The sequence below is a fragment of the Trachurus japonicus genome, chromosome 4, assembly GCF_045865225.1.
Source record: "Trachurus japonicus isolate A0001 chromosome 4, Traja_1.0".
NCBI lineage: Eukaryota > Metazoa > Chordata > Actinopteri > Carangiformes > Carangidae > Trachurus > Trachurus japonicus.
This window is the reverse complement of record NC_140910.1, coordinates 32,336,614-32,354,462: the sequence shown is the minus strand read 5'-3', so window position 1 is coordinate 32,354,462 and position 17,849 is coordinate 32,336,614. Positions and strand designations below refer to the sequence as shown.

Sequence of the window (17,849 nt, the reverse complement as noted above, 5' to 3'; positions counted from 1 at the left end):
CAATGTATGTGTGTTGCCCACCTGCTTGTAAATTGATGAAAACGGCCGTGTTTTTGTTTTTAGGTGTCTTGGTCATATCAAATTATAATTTGTTTATTACAAAATGTAGATTGAAACATTTATGTAGACAACTTTTTTTTTTTTTTTTTTTTTTTACTCGCCTAATGTTAATGTTTATCTGTAAAGGATCCTCAATGATGCTATTAACGTGGGTGATCTATAAATGTCCTTAAATTATTGAAAATACCACACTTGCTCATTCACCAACAATGCAGAGTTGTCAGTTCTTGGGCGCTTTTGCAAAACCCACATTCCTCCATCAGGAGGCGCTTCCATTGGACCATTGCTGTCGTTACTCTCTTTTCCAGCGCTCTACCTCTTACGACCTATGTTATTACCATTCTCTACCCGTCACAACATGTGTTATAACCTGACATTACCTGTCAATCTCTGCCTGTTATTACCTGTCAAATTCTACTTGTTATTACCACCAAAACCATTCGCGGAGCAGGTTGCAAACATGAGGATGTTGAGGAAACTAAACTCCATCCTGAACAACGACAGGCACCCACTCCATGCCCTTGAGGCATTCAGACTGAGCTCACACAGCAACAGGCTAATCCCTCTGAAATGTAGAACTGAGAGGAACCTCAAGTCTTTTTTACCAGCTGCCATTAGGCTTTTTAACTCACAGTAATCATGTGCATATGCCATTTTGCTTCTCTTAATATCTGTAATCATGTGACAGTGTCTCTCCCTCCTTTTTAAAATCTTATTTTAGACCTGGCTACTTTTACTTCTTTTTAAATCGCATTTCAGACTTTGCTGCTCTTATTCAGTGACATAAGTTTGTAACGGGTTGTGCAATAGCCTATTGTTGTTATTGTGTATTTTTGTGCATGATGCATGTTTGTGGTCTTGTGTTGTCTTCCGCTGCTGGTAACATTGTAATTTCCTGCAAAGGATTAATAAAGTATCTTTAACTTTAACTTTAACTTAACTTACTACCTATGTTATAACTACTCTCTACCTGCCTGTCACTACATAAACTGTCATTCTCTACCTGTTACCTCTTACTACCTATGTTATTACCATTCTCTACCTGTCACTGTATGTTATTATTACCTGACATTACCTACCTGTGTTATTACCTGTACCTACCTATATTATAACCTGTCATTCTATCTTTTATTACCTGTCAATCCCTACCTGTTATTGCCTGTGTTATTACCTGTAGGCTACATAACCCATTACTCATTCTCTACCTTTTGATGATGAAAACTTCACGTCACATGACCACTGTTCTGCTTCACTCAGTTTCACTTTATTTAAATCTCTTCTACATTAATCACATTGTTTGTCTCTGTGGAGCTCAGCAGCTGATTGGACGAGGAGAAGAGCGAGGCGTCAAAACCTTTTTCTGCTGGAGCATTATTATTCCAGTTTAAAACCATTTAAAGTCCTCCTGCAGGTCCTGGTCCTGGTCCTGGTCCTGGTCCTGGTCCTGGTCCTGGTCCTGGCCCTGGTCCTGGTCCTGGATCTAGCCCTGGTGGTCTTGCTGGTTCTCCAGGTTAGCAAACGCTCCAGCCTCCCAGCGCATCGCTCTCTGGTTTTTATGTCGAACCACTCGAGTTGACTCAACCACCTGAAAAAACAAAGAGACAAAAATAAAAGACAAGGAGACAAAGAGTCGGGAATACGAAGACAAGGAGACTAAACGAGAAAGAGACAGTAGGTATTGAGATGAGATCGGAAAATGCTAGCTCAGCTTAGCTTATTGTTTGGAAACAGGGGAAACCAGCTAAGCAAGTTTAGCTCAGCAATAAGAGTAGAAATAGCTACTTTGGTTTAGCACAAGTTTGAAAACAGCTATCTTAATTTAGCATCACAATTGGCAACCACTACCTTATCTTAGCATCATGGCTGAAAACCGCTATCTTAGATTAGCTTGTTGCTTGGAAACAGAGGAAACCAGCTAGCTGTAGAAGAAAGACTAGAAGCAAGTTTAACAATAAGACTAGAAATACACTGCAAAAACTCAAGATCTTACCAAGAATATTTGTCTTATTTCTAGTCAAAATGTCATTTCTAGTCAAAACAAATCTCATTATACCTAAAATAAGACTCATCACATAAAAAAGTAGCTTGTTTTTAAGACAATTTTATTTATTTCAAGCCTATTTTCACTTAAAATAAGTAGCAAAATCTGACAGTGGAGCAAGTTTATCTTTCTTATTACAAGCACAAAAAACATCCTTTTACTCGCAGATTTTTCTACTTATTTCAAGTGAAAATTTGTTTGAAACAAGTGAAAATGATGTAAAAACAAGTATAGGTGATGAGTCTTGGAAAGAGATTAGTTTTGACTAGAAATTAGACATTTTGACAAGAAATAAGACAAATGTTCTTGGAAAGATTTTGAGTTTTTGCAGTGTAGCTACTTTGGTTCAGCGAAAGCCTGAAAATAGTTAGTTTAGCTTAGCGGCAAGATTGGAAACAACTCTATCTCAGCTTAGCATTACAAGTGGAAACCACGATCTTAGCTAAACATCATGGCGGGACTCGCCTTAAAGACTGGAAACTAACTTGACGCCCAGAACCAAGGGGAACCATAGCAGGCTGGGAGCAGTCACATTCACTTAGCATGAAGGCTAAAAACAGGTAGGCTATGTATTTGGGGGGCAACCACCATTCCGACATCCCACCAGTCCGACATAGGTCTTTAATTGTCTAAATGGCAACACTTAATTTTCTATCAAATGTCCCATCATTCCGACAATTCTTGCCTCCTATGGTCGGAATGACGGTATTTTTTTCTTTTTTTTAAACGTCTTGCCTTTCCGACAATTCCTTAAATGGTGTGAAAGGAGTTGGTTAAGTTTAGTAAAAAGACCAGATAGAGGCTGGACAGGCCTGATAGATAGAGAGAGTCCAGACAAGTAGGAGTAACGCACATTTCCTTATATTGAAAGCCTTGTCGGAATGGTGGGACAATGGCATGTTGGAATAGCGGTATGTCGGAGTGGTGGGATGTCGGAATGACAGCATGTAACTGAAGTGTTTCATCTGGTGTCCAACATGTCAAATGAAAAGTTTGTGATTTTAAAATGAGTTTTGTTGGAACAATTTCTTGACTAATAGTGTCCATCCACCACAGGTTCTTACCTCATTGTTTATGTCGTCAATCGGCTGAATCCCTGCATACTGAAACAGAAAACAAAAACATTCAGTTTGAAATGCTTCCACCAATGGTCTTTCTCTACTCAGCCACTTAAAGCAGAAGTAAGCGGAATGTTTGTGTTAATATAAGTCTTAAATAGTTATATCTTCCGACAGCAATCACTTCTATAGAGTGTTTGGTCTGAAACACGGGTCTGTCAGTCACTCTGCTCTGCTGTAAGCCGAGGAGAAAACTTTCCTTGTATCCTACAACCTTTATCCAATGAGGAGAGAGAACGGCATAAAGGGGCAGTCCTCTCTGTGTGTGCAGCCAAGGGATGCGCCTGAATGTGGTGACGTAGGGACGAGGACCAATAGATCCATGACGAGGGCGGGGGCTGCTAACTCCATCGGCTGACAGGAAGTTAGCCAAAACCACCAGACCGCTTACTTCTGCTTTAATATGGTGGTTTAATTTGGAAGGTATGATTGACAGGAGAGTCAACAACTGAACAAAAAAAACGTTGTGTTTGGGTAAACTTTATTCACAACCTTTTAAAAATAAAAGCCCTATACTGACTCACCGCGCTCTCGTCCAGCTTCTGTTTGATTCGCCTTTCCTCAAAATCCTGCAGCAGCGTTTCTGTGAGGCCTCTGACGGGCGGCGGGGCCGACCGTGTAGGTGTGGGCGAGGAGGAGGAGGACGAGGAGCTGGTGGCGGCGGCCGCGGGAGGTGAGGTGGTCCAAGGCTGAGCGGTGATGAAGGAGAGGGAGGGCAGGCGGAAAAAGGGGCGAGGAGAGGACGAGGAGAGACCGACCGGCTTCTCTGAAACACAACAGGAAAGACGACACGTTAGTGATCGTCTGACTGTGACTTCATGACGTCATAAGTGAACCGAATGTTGTGATGTCGGTTGGACTGAAGCATTGATCTCTGACTGGGAACAGCTACTTAACCCTCCTGTTGTCCTCCTGGGTCAAGGAAGGAAGGAAGGAAGGAAAGAAAGAAGGAAGGAAGGACGAAGGAAGGAAGGACGAAGGGAAGAAGGAAGGACGAAGGGAAGGAAGGAAGAAAAGAAAGAAGGAAGGAAGGAAGGACGAAGGGAAGGAAGGAAGAAAAGAAAGAAGGAAGGAAGGACGAAGGGAAGGAAGGAAGGAAAGAAAGAAGGAAGGAAGGAAGGACGAAGGAAGGAAGGACGAAGGGAAGGAAGGAAGGAAAGAAGGAAGGACGAAGGGAAGGAAGGAAGAAAAGAAAGAAGGAAGGAAGGAAGGACGAAGGGAAGGAAAGAAGGAAGGAAGGAAGGAAGGACGAAGGGAAAGAAGGAAGAACAAAGGGAAAGATGGGAGGAAAGAGGAAGGGGAAAAGGAAGGAAAGATAGAAGGAGGGAGGGAACAGATTGGGTTAATTGGGAAGGAAGAAGTAAGGACGAAGGGAAAGAAGGAAGGGAGGGAAAAAGGAAGGAAAGAAAGATGGAGGGAGGGAGGGAACAGATTCGTTCATGGGAGGAACAAAAAGGAAGGGAGAAAGGAAAGAAGGATGGAAGGAAAGATGGAAGGAGGGAACAGATCAGGTCAATTGGATCAAAAGAGGAAGGAAGAAGAAATGAGGACAAAGGGAAGGAAGGAAAGGAAAAAGGATTGTGGAAAGAAGGAGGAAGGATGGAGGAAGGGAACAGATTGGGTCAATTTGACCCAGAAGGACGACAGGAGGGTTTTAAACATTGTATTTTAGGATTAGTGATTGGTTCAGCAGGTGGAGCTGTTCCCTCAGATTTGTCCCGTAGGACCAATGAGAACCAGGTGAATACAGGTGATAGCCTCTGTCAGTAGAAACCAGAAATGACGCAGAGAATTACAAACTTGAACTTGAACTTTCAATTTTAATGACTATAATTATTGTCATTCACTTCAGCAGCGTCCTGTCTACAGCCGAAACCTTCCAGTTAATCATCAGTCAGACTCTTCTGCCTCACGAAAGTTGCTGGACTTTGGTCGTCCTCGGTTACTCATTGTCTCAGTTATAATAATGTGATTTAACACCGGAGTCTGTTTAGGTTTCAGTTCATCTTTCCAGGCTGCCGTATAGGTTCAGATCAACCAGCAGAGATTTAAAAGAGTTACTGCAGAGAATCATCACAGCTGCTGCCTGGTTTTATTGATGTCAAAGGTTGTGAAGTGACTTAATGTTGATGTGAAGTGACTTAATGTTGATGAGATTTAGTGTGCTCAGCTTATCCCGTTGATTTAAAAACTGTCAAACCTTTTTCCCGGCCAGCAGGCACAGTGGTTTCACTCTGAATTTCAGGTTAACCAGGTGAGACTTAGAAAAAAAGAAAGGGTATGCCCGCACACTCTGGTAGTAGGATATCACAGTGACTTTAATTGCACACAAACGTTTTCGACTGTATGGACTTCTTCAGGTGCTATGACTACCAGAGTGTGCGGGCATACCCTCTCTTTTTTTCTATGACATTTTTTATTGCCCTGCACCTCAAGACAGCCTGATGTGCGTATAAAAACCCTTGCTTTTCCCGAAACCAGGCAAGGCAAGGCGAGGCAAGGCAGTTTTATTTGTATAGCCCGTTTTTACCAACAGTTTGTCTCAAAGGGCTTCACATGGCATCACAACAACATCCTCTGTCCTTAGACCCTCACATCCACTGAGGAAAAACTCCATGGAAAACCCTTTTAACAGGGAAAAATTGGAGAAACCTCAGGGTGAGCAACAGAGGAGGGATCCCTCACCCAGGACGGACAGAAACCAGGTGAGACAACCACAAACGCTGCTGAAGTATGGGGTCCTGAGTAGCAATTGCCCAGATGGGTAATCCAGACTTGACAAGGACTACTGTATACATACCTGTATTTGTAGGTGGGTAGAACTGACTGACGGCCATCTTGTTCGCCTGCTCCACCAGAGGAGTCGGAGAGAAGACCCTCGGGGTGGTTTTCTCCCTCGACTCCCTCATCTCCTTCAGCTCCTGCTCCCGTCTCAGAGACTCCTCGATCTCCTTCTCGATGAAGTCCGGAGCGCCCTTTTCTCTGGATTGGAGGCCGGTAGATTCCAGGTTTTCCCTCCATGACTGGAGCGACGTTGATGTCGAGGTCGAGGTCGAGGTCGAGGTCGAGGTCGAGGGAGGAGAAGAGGAACTCATTCGATCTTGGAGGAAACCTCTCGAGTCCTGCACTCCTGAGCTGAGCGGAGCGATCGGCAACGGAGCGTCTTCAGGGTGTCGATGTGGACAGCATGGAGAGAGGAAGTCTGTGGTGTCTCCAGACTCTGATGTCTGATGTCTTTCCTCTTCCCTCCTCCTATCTTCATCATCTTGTTGGTCGGACTTCACAACCTCGAGCTGCTGTGGACGATCTTCGCCGTGTGCTCCCGGGATCTGAGCTTGAGCTTCTTCCTCCCAGCTCTTCTGGTTCTCCTTCTGGAGCTCTCGCTGGACGACGAAGCTCACCCGGCTCTTCGGTTTGGTTTTGGTCGGTGTCAGCAATATATTGGTTTTGATCTCGACCATCTCCCGGCTGACGCTGTGTCTCAGGCCTCGGGATAGGCGCAAGTTCTCCTCGCGCTCCTGAGCTAACCGGATCTCCCGTTCGATCGGGGTCTCGTAGTCGTACGTGCTCTTGTTCTTCTCCTCCTGCTGCTGTGTGGGGTAGTCGGTGGTCAGGCTTTCATCATCGTCGCTGCTGCTGCTGCTGCTGCTCACCTCCACAGCCAGCTCCTCCGAGTCCACGTCGGTGAACACGCTGCTCTGTCTGCTCAGAGTCCCCTCCGTCTGGGACACCATCACCACCCTGTGGAAATCGGCCTCATCCTCCTCTTCTCCCGACGGTTTAAACGCGCTCGTTTCCTCGAATGTTTCCATCCACCTCGATGAGACCACGTCCGATGAGTCGGGATCTTGCTGCTGCAGAGACGAGGAGGAGTTGAGTTGTGTTTTTGACGACCGGAGAGGGCTGAGGATCGCCATCAGCTGGTCCTGCTCCATCTTCAGGAACTGCTGCCGGGCGGCGCTGAAGTTGATCTGCTCGCTGTCGATGGTCCCGGGTTCGGCGGGGCGAGGCGGTTCTGGTCTCGGACCGACGGGACTGTAGCTCACGCTGAAGCCGTCGATCAGTTTGTTTGTAGACCGGCTCAGATCCAGATCCTGCAGAGCACTGAGCTCATCTTTCAGCATTAGGTTCTTCTTGGGTGCTTGGTTGCGAATGATGTCCTTGCGAAGCTGCTTCTCCTCCTCTTCCCCGACCACTTTGGTCCCGTGGTTCCTCTCACTCTCGTCCGCTTCGTACTGCGACTCTTCCTCCTCTACGAACAGACTCCCCGGCTTCTTGCTGCTGCTGTAGGTTTGCAGTTTGAAGAAGCCTTGCTCCTCCTTCAGCGTGGCCAGCTGAGCCTGCCGCTGTGGCGACACCATCCACGCTTCGTTCTGTTCGGCCTCGGGACTCGTCGGATCCTCCACGAAGGAGTAGAAGCCGCAGTGCGACCCCGAGGTGCTGCTGCGGGGGCTACGGGGGCTACGGGGGCTGTTGCTGCTGCTGCTGGCGCTGCTGGTGCCGCTGAAACGCCATTCACCGCCGCCGTCGCCGCCGCCTCGGCCCTGCATCACAGCGACTTGCCGAGCCTGGACCACCACGTCCGGGGAGCCGCCGCCGCTCTGCTCGGAGGAGATGACCACGGACGAGTGGCTACGCGTGACGGAGATGTCGTCCGAGCTGAGGAAGACGTCGTCGTCGGTTTGCGGGGGGCCGGCAATCGACCGCAGATCTGACTGTTGTAGCATCGGGGACAAGGGTTTCAGCACCCACCGCCTCGGGACGCTGTCCATGGCTGCAGGCGGAGCTACAGATGTTTCTACAGGTGTTTCTGCAGGTGGAGCTACAGGTGTTTCTGCAGGTGGAGCTACACGTGGAGCTGCAGGTGGAGCTACAGGAGATGGAGGCTCTAATGGAGGAAGATGGCGAACAGAAGTCGATGGCAGAACATCGCGACGATCAATCGCTGAGAGTCTCTGAAACAACAGGAGGGAACGGTTACTAAATGTACTAACGACTAAATGTTTCCGTATCCAAAAACCCCACAAGTTCTACACAAAAAACTAGTTCAGAGTTTTCAAAGCCAAAAATAAAGACAAACTACAGTAAAAGAACGGTGATGTACAGAGCCATGTATGCTAGCTTGACACCTACTCCCCGAGCACTTTGAACAAACTATTAGCATAAGAGAATTCAAATTGTTAGTGAAAACACATCTCTTAAAGGGATAGTTCACCCACAATTCAAATTTCAGTGAGTCCTCCGTGCCTTCTCTGAGTTACGGAGGGGTCCGCGCAGCAGTATTTGTCCATATAATGGTTGTGAATGGATACCTTTCTTTCTACTTTCTTCGTCCAAAAAGACACACCAAAAAACATCCAAATACCTCCATACTGCTCGTCTGTAATGTCCCTCTTGTATTGAAGCCCCGACATGACAAATTGTTCCGAAAAAAATTAAATAAGTCTATATTTTAAGCTTGTTTGTAGCAGAAGCTCCCAGTGTCTCAGTTCAGTGCTTTGCCTCTGACCGGCGGAACAATTTCTCATGTCGGGGCTTCAATACAAAAGGGACCGTAACTCAGAGAAGGCACGGAGGACTCTGAAAATTCTCACAGCTCTTAGTCGACATGAGGGTGAGTAGATAATGAGTGAAATTTGAATTTTGGGTGAACTATCCCTTTAAATGGATATATATAGAAGTTATGGAATTATTATTAATAAATGAATTACATTATGATTCAGCAAGGAATATTAACTACTAAGTAATACATATAGATTATTAAAACAATGGATATTAAATATAAAGAGAATGAAATTATAAAATAGAATGATGCAGAATGTATTAATTTGTAAGATTTTGAAGCATTTTTATTTATTTTAATTTTATTATGTGTATATATATACTGTATATTCTTTTTTTGTTTGTTTTTTGTTTCCCTATTCTCAATGCTTCTCTTTAAATTTGCTTTTAATCTTCTGTTGTGATGTACTGCACATTAGTTTGTGCAGTGCAAGTTTGCTGCAGCAAATGGGGATACAAATAAAACAATTAAACTATTAAACTATTGAAACAAGTCAGTTACAGACAGTGAAGCCAGACAGGACAGGTACTGTAGGTTTCTGTGGAAATAATATAATACAAGAGGAGAAAGGTTGGGCTTCACAAATCTGTTACTATGGAGGCAATGGGTTGGTTACTACGGAAACAGCAGCATCAGTTACAGCTTCAGAGAATCGACTCCTGAACATTTTTCAAAGCACCAGAGTGGGATCAGAGTCTCTCAGATCAGATCGCAGTGCGTTGTCGTTTGTCAGCTGTTTTCTATAGTTACAAATGTGCTGATCACAGACGGTCGTGGTGCAGCTGGACCGTAGATAACATCAATAAAGTTGATCGGAATGATCTGAATTGACGATTACGGCGCCATAAACAGGTGAAGACGGGTGACTGTACAGGTGAAACACTCACCTGTACATGTCTTGTCTCTTTACTGGACGCAGTAAATTAAGTTGTTTGATGTGTCAGATTAATTAATCAACAACTAAAGGACTTTTTAATACGATGATATAACGAGGTGAACGAGGTCGAAGGTTCAGACTCTGAGGACAGAGTCATAAACCTGAAGAACTGAAGGTCCAAGTCTGAGTGCAGAACCACTTTATCCATCTATACACTAATCAACTACTGTGTTAATCAATTATTTACTTCATTAAATAGCCAACTGCTACATCAACGTGTTAAAGGGATAGTTCAACATTCTGTCAAATTCTCCTGCTGGGCGGAGGGATTTCAAAAGCGCAAGTAGTTCAGAGTATTTGCTTCATGTGCCGTAATGTTACATAATTATACTATACAGCAAGGCAAGGCAATTTCATTTGTATAGCCCGTTTTTACCAGCAGTTTGTCTCAAAGGGCTTTACATGGCATCATAACAATATCCTCTGTCCTTAGACCCTCACATCCACTAAGGAAAAACTCCATGGAAAACCCTTTTAACAGGGAAAAATTGGAGAAACCTCAGGGTGAGCAACAGAGGAGGGATCCCTCACCCATAATAATATATGATAATCTCATAGCGTGGTGAATGTGCAGGTCACAACTTGTCCACCAAAGCATTGTGGAGTTGTTGGATTGTGTATTTGATGAGTTTGATGATGAGGGACAGGTTGACCTGTACCGTTCCCCTCCATTGTGTTAACTGAGCAGCTCACGTCTCTGCCCCGCCGATCTCAAAACAACATGCACCGATAATTAAAGGTGATGATGAACCTACTGCTATGACTATAGGGGTTATGGGGAGAGGAGGATCTGACTAAATGTTGAACTATCCCTTTAAGTTGCCTCTGTTTTTTATTAGTAATTTAGACACTGATGTAAATAATAGAATTTCTTAAAGGAATATTACAAATGTAAGTCACAGAACAGTTATTACATTAACACTAATGCCTTTAATAGGCATGTTTTTAATATGCAGCTAACGACAGCTCACCTCACTGTTTGACTCAGGTTCCTCTGAAGCAACAATCGATCAGTTTATCGATTAAACGACTAGACTATAATATATAATTGACCCTTCAAAATAAAAGCCTCCTGGATCAGCCGGTCCTGCTGCTGTTTACGGGACATTTACCGGAACATGACTATAGGGATTATGGTGAGAGGTGGATCTGACTAAATGTTGAACTGTCCCTTTTTTTTTTTGAACAATGTTTTTATTAATTTTCAATAAGAACATACAAAGCACATTGACATATGCCACACAAGTTGCACAATGTGATGCAGGTGAACCTCGCTGCATACACAAACATACAGAAAAGATAAACACACACACAAACATACATACATACATAAAATAATAACAATAATAAATAAAATAGAATAAGATAAAATAAAATAAAATTGTCACACAGAATAGCTCTACAGATAAATATAATCTATTGTTGCTTGAGAAAGTCCATTAAGGGCGCCCACACTTCTTCAAATTCTTGTACTTTACCCCTGATTACATAAGATAGTTTTTCTAGTGTAACATACGTTGCCATCTCTCTAATCCAAGATTGTGTAGATGATATTTCAGTGTCTCTCCAAGACAAAGCAACCATCCTCCTGGCCTGCAGGAGGCCAAAGTTGATCAGAGTCTTACACTTCGAGTTAACAGAAAAGCAATCTGAGTATATGCCTAAAATACAAAGTTTTGCTACACAGGGTACCTGAATACCTGTAATTTTACTTAGAGTGTGAACAACCATTTTCCAAAAAGTTACCAGTTTAGGACATTCCCATACACAATGAATTAAAGTACCTTTCTCAGTCAAACATTTCACGCAAGTATCTGGAGTGTCAGGGGACCATTTATTGAGTTTCTCAGGGGTGAACTGTCCCTTTAAGTTAGTTATTGCCCACATGTGTAATAATAAAATATGAAGCGAAGCTAAAAAAACTAATTGAAACCATCGTCCACTATTTTTTAAATTGTCAGATCATTTTCTGCGTCTCAAGATAACTTTATATTCTCTTTCTGTTACACACACACACACACACAGAGTGTAGGTGTGGACATGTCACGTGTCTCTAGGTTTTACTTGAGTCTGTGTCAGAGTGATAAGCTGCAGTCAGTCTGTCTGTCTGATAAACACACACACACACACACACACACATATACACGTTGGTATAGACAAAACTTTCAGTTCCCACAGTTTTAATAAGAAAACTAACTGACTGACTGACCGTCGGAGGTCAGAGGTCATTAACTTTTACCCTCTGCACCACAAACAGTAGAACTCAGTAGAAGTCGAACTCATCTACGTCTAAAATAAAACTCATCTGATTCATTATCATCATCGTCATGGAGACGACGGTCGGACGGTGTAGAGCCGTTCACTCATTAACGCGTGTGTGTTTAGCTGTTTGCAGCAGTTTGAGCTTTACAGAATAAAGAATTCTGTTAAATGTTGTTGAAGTTAAAGTTTCTACACGTTATAGATTTTCTTTCTTTTTTTTCTTTCTTTTTTTTTTTAACGTTTTGTTTGTTTTAATTAACGATATTTAGGATAAAAGATTTCTCTCTCACCTCAGATCAGCTTCCTGTGAGCGGCCTGAATAACAACTGACAAAGTTCACTTGTCTTGTCATCGTTTCATCAGAGGCCACGCCCACTGTCACACAGGCCCCGCCCACTACACACACACACACACACACACACACACACACACACACACACACACACACACACACACACACACACACACACACACACACACACACACTCTCTCTCTCTACCTCTCTCTCAATTAAATTTTGCTTTATTGGCATGAATGTTAGGAGAACTATATGTTGCCAAAGCATCAAGAATCTATGAAACAAAACAAATACAGCTCACAGAATCTAATATATACAAATAAAATAAAATAAAATACATTTATACTGTAGCTATACCCTATGCATGTGTGTGTGCTGATGAAGTGTTGTCTCTTTCTCTCTTAAACACAGATTGGGTGTCATTAGACAGTTGTTATAGTTGTTATAATGAAATATATATATACAGTTCATATTAAATGATGATGATAATAATAATAATACATGAAATAAAGAAATGAAAAACAACAATATTATATCATAGCAATAGGCTAATGGTTGTGATCAGCATCCATGTGTTTCTCTATAGTCTCATGGCAGAGTGTTAGTTACATATTGTGCAGCTAACTTTATAAATTGTGGATCTTCTCCCAGACAGACTCTCTCTGACCTTCTGGCCTTTGACTTTCACCTTTCTCAGACTCAGATGTGACTTGTGGTTGAGTTTGTCGGCTGCTGCCCCCTGCTGGTCGCACCACAGGAAGTCAGCTGACTCAGCCCAGCGTCGTCTGTTTGAGAATCCGTAATCACACCTACTTCATGTAACAGCACCTTCAGTTTTCACATTATTTATTATTGTTGCATGCATATTGCACATACAATACACTCTCTACACTGCAAAAACTCAAAATCTTAGCAAGAATATTTGTCTTATTTCTAGTCAAAATGTCATTTCTAGTCAAAACAAATCTCATTATACCTAAAATAAGACTCATCACATTAAAAAGCAGCTTGTTTTTAGACACTTTTTACTTCTTTCAAGCATATTTTCACTTGAAATAATCTGATAGTGGAGCAAGTTTTTCTTTCTTATTACAAGCACAAAAAACTTGCTTTCACTGGCAGATTTTTCTACTTATTTCAAGTGAAAATTTGTTTGAAACAAGTGAAATGATCTAAAAACAAGTTGATTTTTAGGTGATGAGTCTTATTTTAAGTGGAAAGAGATTAGTTTTGACCAGAAATTAGACATTTGGACAAGAAATAAGACAAATATTTTGCAGTGTACTACTATGTTGGTATATATCTGTATGTATATATATTTATGGGTAATGTATGACTGCATTGTATAAAAGTGGCTCAGTATGTATATAGTTTACAGTTTTTCTCAGTCGCTTTGGTGCTATTCTCAGATCAGAATGAAAGTTCTCATAACTATTAGTTCAACCTCCACAACATGTAGTCATTTGTCCACATCATAGCAGCAGTTTCTCCTTCCTCTGAACAAATTGCAAATGCTTTTGGACATGTATCAGTTGCTCTCATACAATTCTCTGCTGTTTTACAACATTATCATTTGTTTATGTCATGTCAGTCAAAATGAACTATACTTCTGAACGCTGAATAGTCTTTCCCTATAAAACTAATAGTCCTCATTTCATTGCTTGAGTCATTACATACAAAATTGTTGAACTAGTTTTCAAAATCTGTCAAACTAATTTTAAATGTTGGGAGAAGCACTGTGAATTCAATTATTCAAACATTTAGAGTAAGGAACAACAGGTCTGTATGGTATTGGACAGTAATTCAGCACTAAACAATCTGCACTGCTGTCATTGTGTCAGGCATTACTGTAAGATACAGTGGGACAAGAACTTTTTACATTTACATTTAGACTTACAGCTTCACTAGAGAACAGATTTACTGTATTGTAATGTATTACAGCAACCACAGTAAAGATGTCCCATCTCTACAGTACTGTACTACAGCATTTTACAAGTAGGAAGCACTTTTACAGCATTGTACACTACAGTAATAATGGTTGATGCAGTACATGTACTGTACATTACTGCAATTTTACTCTGCATCACATAGGATCACAAGACAACCTCACAGAGGTGGAAGAGACTGAGCCCTTTTTACTCTGCTACAAGAACAAGACATTTGTGCAATGGTGATTACAAACAATGGCATAAGGTTGAAAGAGATACAATGTAAGGATGACATTACTGTATCTTTGGGAATATTGAATCTGTTTCCATCGCTACAATTGACAGAGTGATGTAGATGAAAATGTGACTGGAACGTCTGGATGTGCAGGAATGATTTACAGTACTCTGTAGGTTCAGTTACTATATGTACTGCAACATTGTTTACGTAAAGTTGTATCCAAAGAGTGTTTCTTATGTTTGTTGTAGATGACTGTAGTGTATTTTTCCTTTGCACAATGCTGTGAACAAATCAGAATTGCAAAGAGTGTAGTAGAAATGTGAAACATACATATTCAGTATCTCCACTAAATACAGTAATGTGTAACTTTACTGTAGTTTTCACATGGCTGTACAATAGTGTATAGTGCTGTCTTGAGCATTTTCAGGTAGTATCATCACTTTTTGTATTGGAAAACACTTAGAGAATAAAGTGTCCTAATGAAAACATGACAAAGCCATTTGACCATCTTGTTCATAAACGATGGTGTCAGGATTTCTCATTTTGACGACATTGACAGTTTCATTGACATGAGTACTTGCTTTTGGGGGATGGACAATCCATTTTGAGCAAGTGACGCGCTTTTGCAGGTCATCCACTAGGTTTTGCAGTTTGAAATAATTGTTCTGAGAAATGCACTAACTGTTGTGCAAATGTTAAGAGTGATGTGAGAAAAGCACCAAAGCGATTGAGAAAAACTGTAAGAAAAGTTCACAGATAATATATTATAAATGTTGCATGGCGACTTGTTTCAGACCTACAGGATGATGAGTAGATGTCTGGTCAGCAGCCATTACTTACAGTAACTTATTTTATGCTACTTTTATTGTTCTTCTGCTTCTTCCTTTTCTTCTTTGCTTGGGCACAGACTATATTATCTATTTTGAGAAAGGATTTCTTGAAAAAAGGGGGAGACAACAAAAGTTTGCTTCTTTCAGCCTCCTTTCATTCAGGAGTTGCATTATTGTTGTCAAATTTTTTACTTGAAATAAGTAGAAAAATCTGCCACTGAAAGCAAGTTTTTTGTGCTTGTAATAAGAAAGAAAAACTTGCTCAACTATCAGATTTTTCTACTTATTACTTAAAGGTGTCTAAAAACAAGCAACTTTTTATGTGATGAGTGTTATTTTACTGTAAGTATAGATAGATAGATAGATAGATAGATAGATAGATAGATAGATAGATAGATAGATAGATAGATAGATAGATAGATAGATAGATAGATAGATAGATAGATAGATAGATAGATAGATAGATAGATAGAAAGACAGACAGACAGACAGACAGACAGACAGACAGACAGACAGACAGATAGATACATAGATAGATAGACAGACAGACAGACAGACAGACAGACAGACAGACAGACAGACAGACAGACAGACAGACAGACAGACAGACAGATAGATAGATAGATAGATAGATACATAGATAGATAGACAGACAGACAGACAGACAGACAGACAGACAGACAGACAGACAGACAGACAGACAGACAGACAGACAGACAGACAGACAGACAGACAGACAGACAGACAGATAGATAGATAGATAGATAGATAGATAGATAGATAGATAGATAGATAGATAGATAGATAGATAGATAGACAGACAGACAGACAGACAGACAGACAGACAGACAGACAGACAGACAGACAGACAGACAGATAGACAGATAGATAGATAGATAGATAGATAGATAGATAGATAGATAGAAAGACAGACAGACAGACAGACAGACAGACAGATAGATAGATAGATAGATAGATAGATAGATAGATAGATAGATAGATAGATAGATAGATAGATAGATCGATAGATAGATAGATAGATAGATAGATAGACTTTATTGATCCCAAGCTGGGAAATTACAGATAGAGATGAGATTTGACTAGAAATTACATTATGACTGGAAATAAGACAAATATTCTTGGTAAGATTTTGAGTTTTTGCAGTGTATTAGTGTAATTTAGTTTTTTAGTTGTTTTTTTTTGCATTATTATTATTATCATTATTATTATATTATATTATATTATATTATTGTTGCTCTTCATTGTCTTTCTATTTTTATACTTAGTTTTATATCTCTTATGCCGACATTTGTGATGTGGACAACAAAGATGTGCAAATGATAATAAACACTCTTGATCTTGAATCTTGAATTTTGAATCTGTTGTGTGTTTGTTTGTGTGTTTGTTTTGCTTGTTTGTGTGTCTGTTTGTGTGTTGTGTGTCTGTCTCACCTTGGTCTCCTGGTCCAGACTGTGACAGAGAACCTGCCACGGCGGCGTGTACCTGAACATCCTGATGACCTCGGCCTGTCCCAGCCGGACCCGACTGGTTCCTACTGGTTCTGGTCTGGACGATGACGATGATGACGAAGATGGAGATGATGTTAATGATGATGTTGATGATGTCAGACCCTCAGCCAGCAGGAACCAATCACCATCAAGCCTGAGAGGCGAGAAAACAACTTGCTGTTTACTGCCGTTACCGTGGAAACAGCACTGCAAATCGACCAGTACAGTCATCTCATCTCATGTGAACGGCTACTGGAGGTGGGCGGGGCCACTCGCTCACTTTACACAACTTTATTTATCACAACAACACATTTATATTATGGACTAATACGATCAGCTGATTGGAGATGTCATAATGATGTCATAATGATGTCACGATGATGTCACACAGGTAAGAAACACAGAGTAAAGGAAGAAGGAAGAGGACGTGGACTCACCTGCCGGTTCAACTCTGATGGAGGACCGATCCACTGGGACTGGGAGTCTGTGTGTGTGTGTGTGTGTGTGTGTGTGTGTGTGTGTTCATGTGTGTGTATGTGTGTGTGTGTGTGTGTGTGTGTGTTCATGTGTGTGTGTGTGTGTGTGTGGTGGGTGTGGTCACTCATTGTGTGGGGGGTGTGTGTGTGTTTCTGTTGGTCAGCAGCATTCCTGAAATATTCCTCTGCTCAGCAACACACACACGCACACACACACACACACACACACACACATGAACACACACACACACACACACACACACACACACACACACACACACACACACACACACACACACACACACACACACATGAACACATGAACACACACACACACACACACACACATGAACACACACACTCTCAGTCTGTCAGTTTGTTGTTGTTTCCTGCAGGAGGCGACACCGACTGACCTTCACTCAGCCGGTCGCCATGACGACGGTAACAGAAAGTCTGCTGCTGCCGGGACATCCCAGACAGAACAGATTAAAAACAAAAAGAGAGATGAGCGCTGACGTTTCCCATTGATGATAATTGATCTTGTTTGTGTCTTTGATCCAGTTATCTAAAGTTCTTCATCTTGATCTTTC

The 17,849-nt window shown here is 41.7% G+C and overlaps 1 protein-coding gene across 2 annotated transcripts; it reads right to left on the bottom strand.

Moving 5' to 3' along the window:
• Positions 1-1,302: 1,302 nt before the first annotated feature.
• misp (mitotic spindle positioning) lies at positions 1,303-17,360 on the bottom strand. Of its 2 annotated transcripts, XM_085775205.1 has the most exons (6): positions 17,221-17,360; positions 16,727-16,937; positions 6,020-8,174; positions 3,744-3,985; positions 3,166-3,204; positions 1,303-1,645 (listed from the first exon to the last, which is right to left on the bottom strand). In XM_085775205.1, exons 2-6 carry the CDS (start codon positions 16,784-16,786, stop codon positions 1,541-1,543), a joined length of 2,601 nt encoding a protein of 866 aa, XP_085631331.1. In that variant the 5' UTR covers positions 16,787-16,937; positions 17,221-17,360; the 3' UTR covers positions 1,303-1,540. The 2 variants fall into 2 exon arrangements, with proteins under 2 accessions (XP_085631331.1, XP_085631332.1); XM_085775206.1 differs by lacking the exons at positions 16,727-16,937; positions 17,221-17,360 and adding an exon at positions 12,272-12,306.
• Positions 17,361-17,849: the final 489 nt, after the last annotated feature.

Coding starts and splice junctions, on each gene's coding strand:
- misp (XM_085775205.1), bottom strand. CDS start 16,786: ATGTTCAGGTACACGCCGCCGTGGCAGGTTCTCTGTCACAGTCTGGAC. Junction 8,175..16,726: donor GTCTGGACCAGGAGACCAAG/GTGAGACAGACA, acceptor CTGTTGTTTCAG/AGACTCTCAGCGATTGATCG. Junction 3,986..6,019: donor CTACCCACCTACAAATACAG/GTATGTATACAG, acceptor GTTGTGTTTCAG/AGAAGCCGGTCGGTCTCTCC.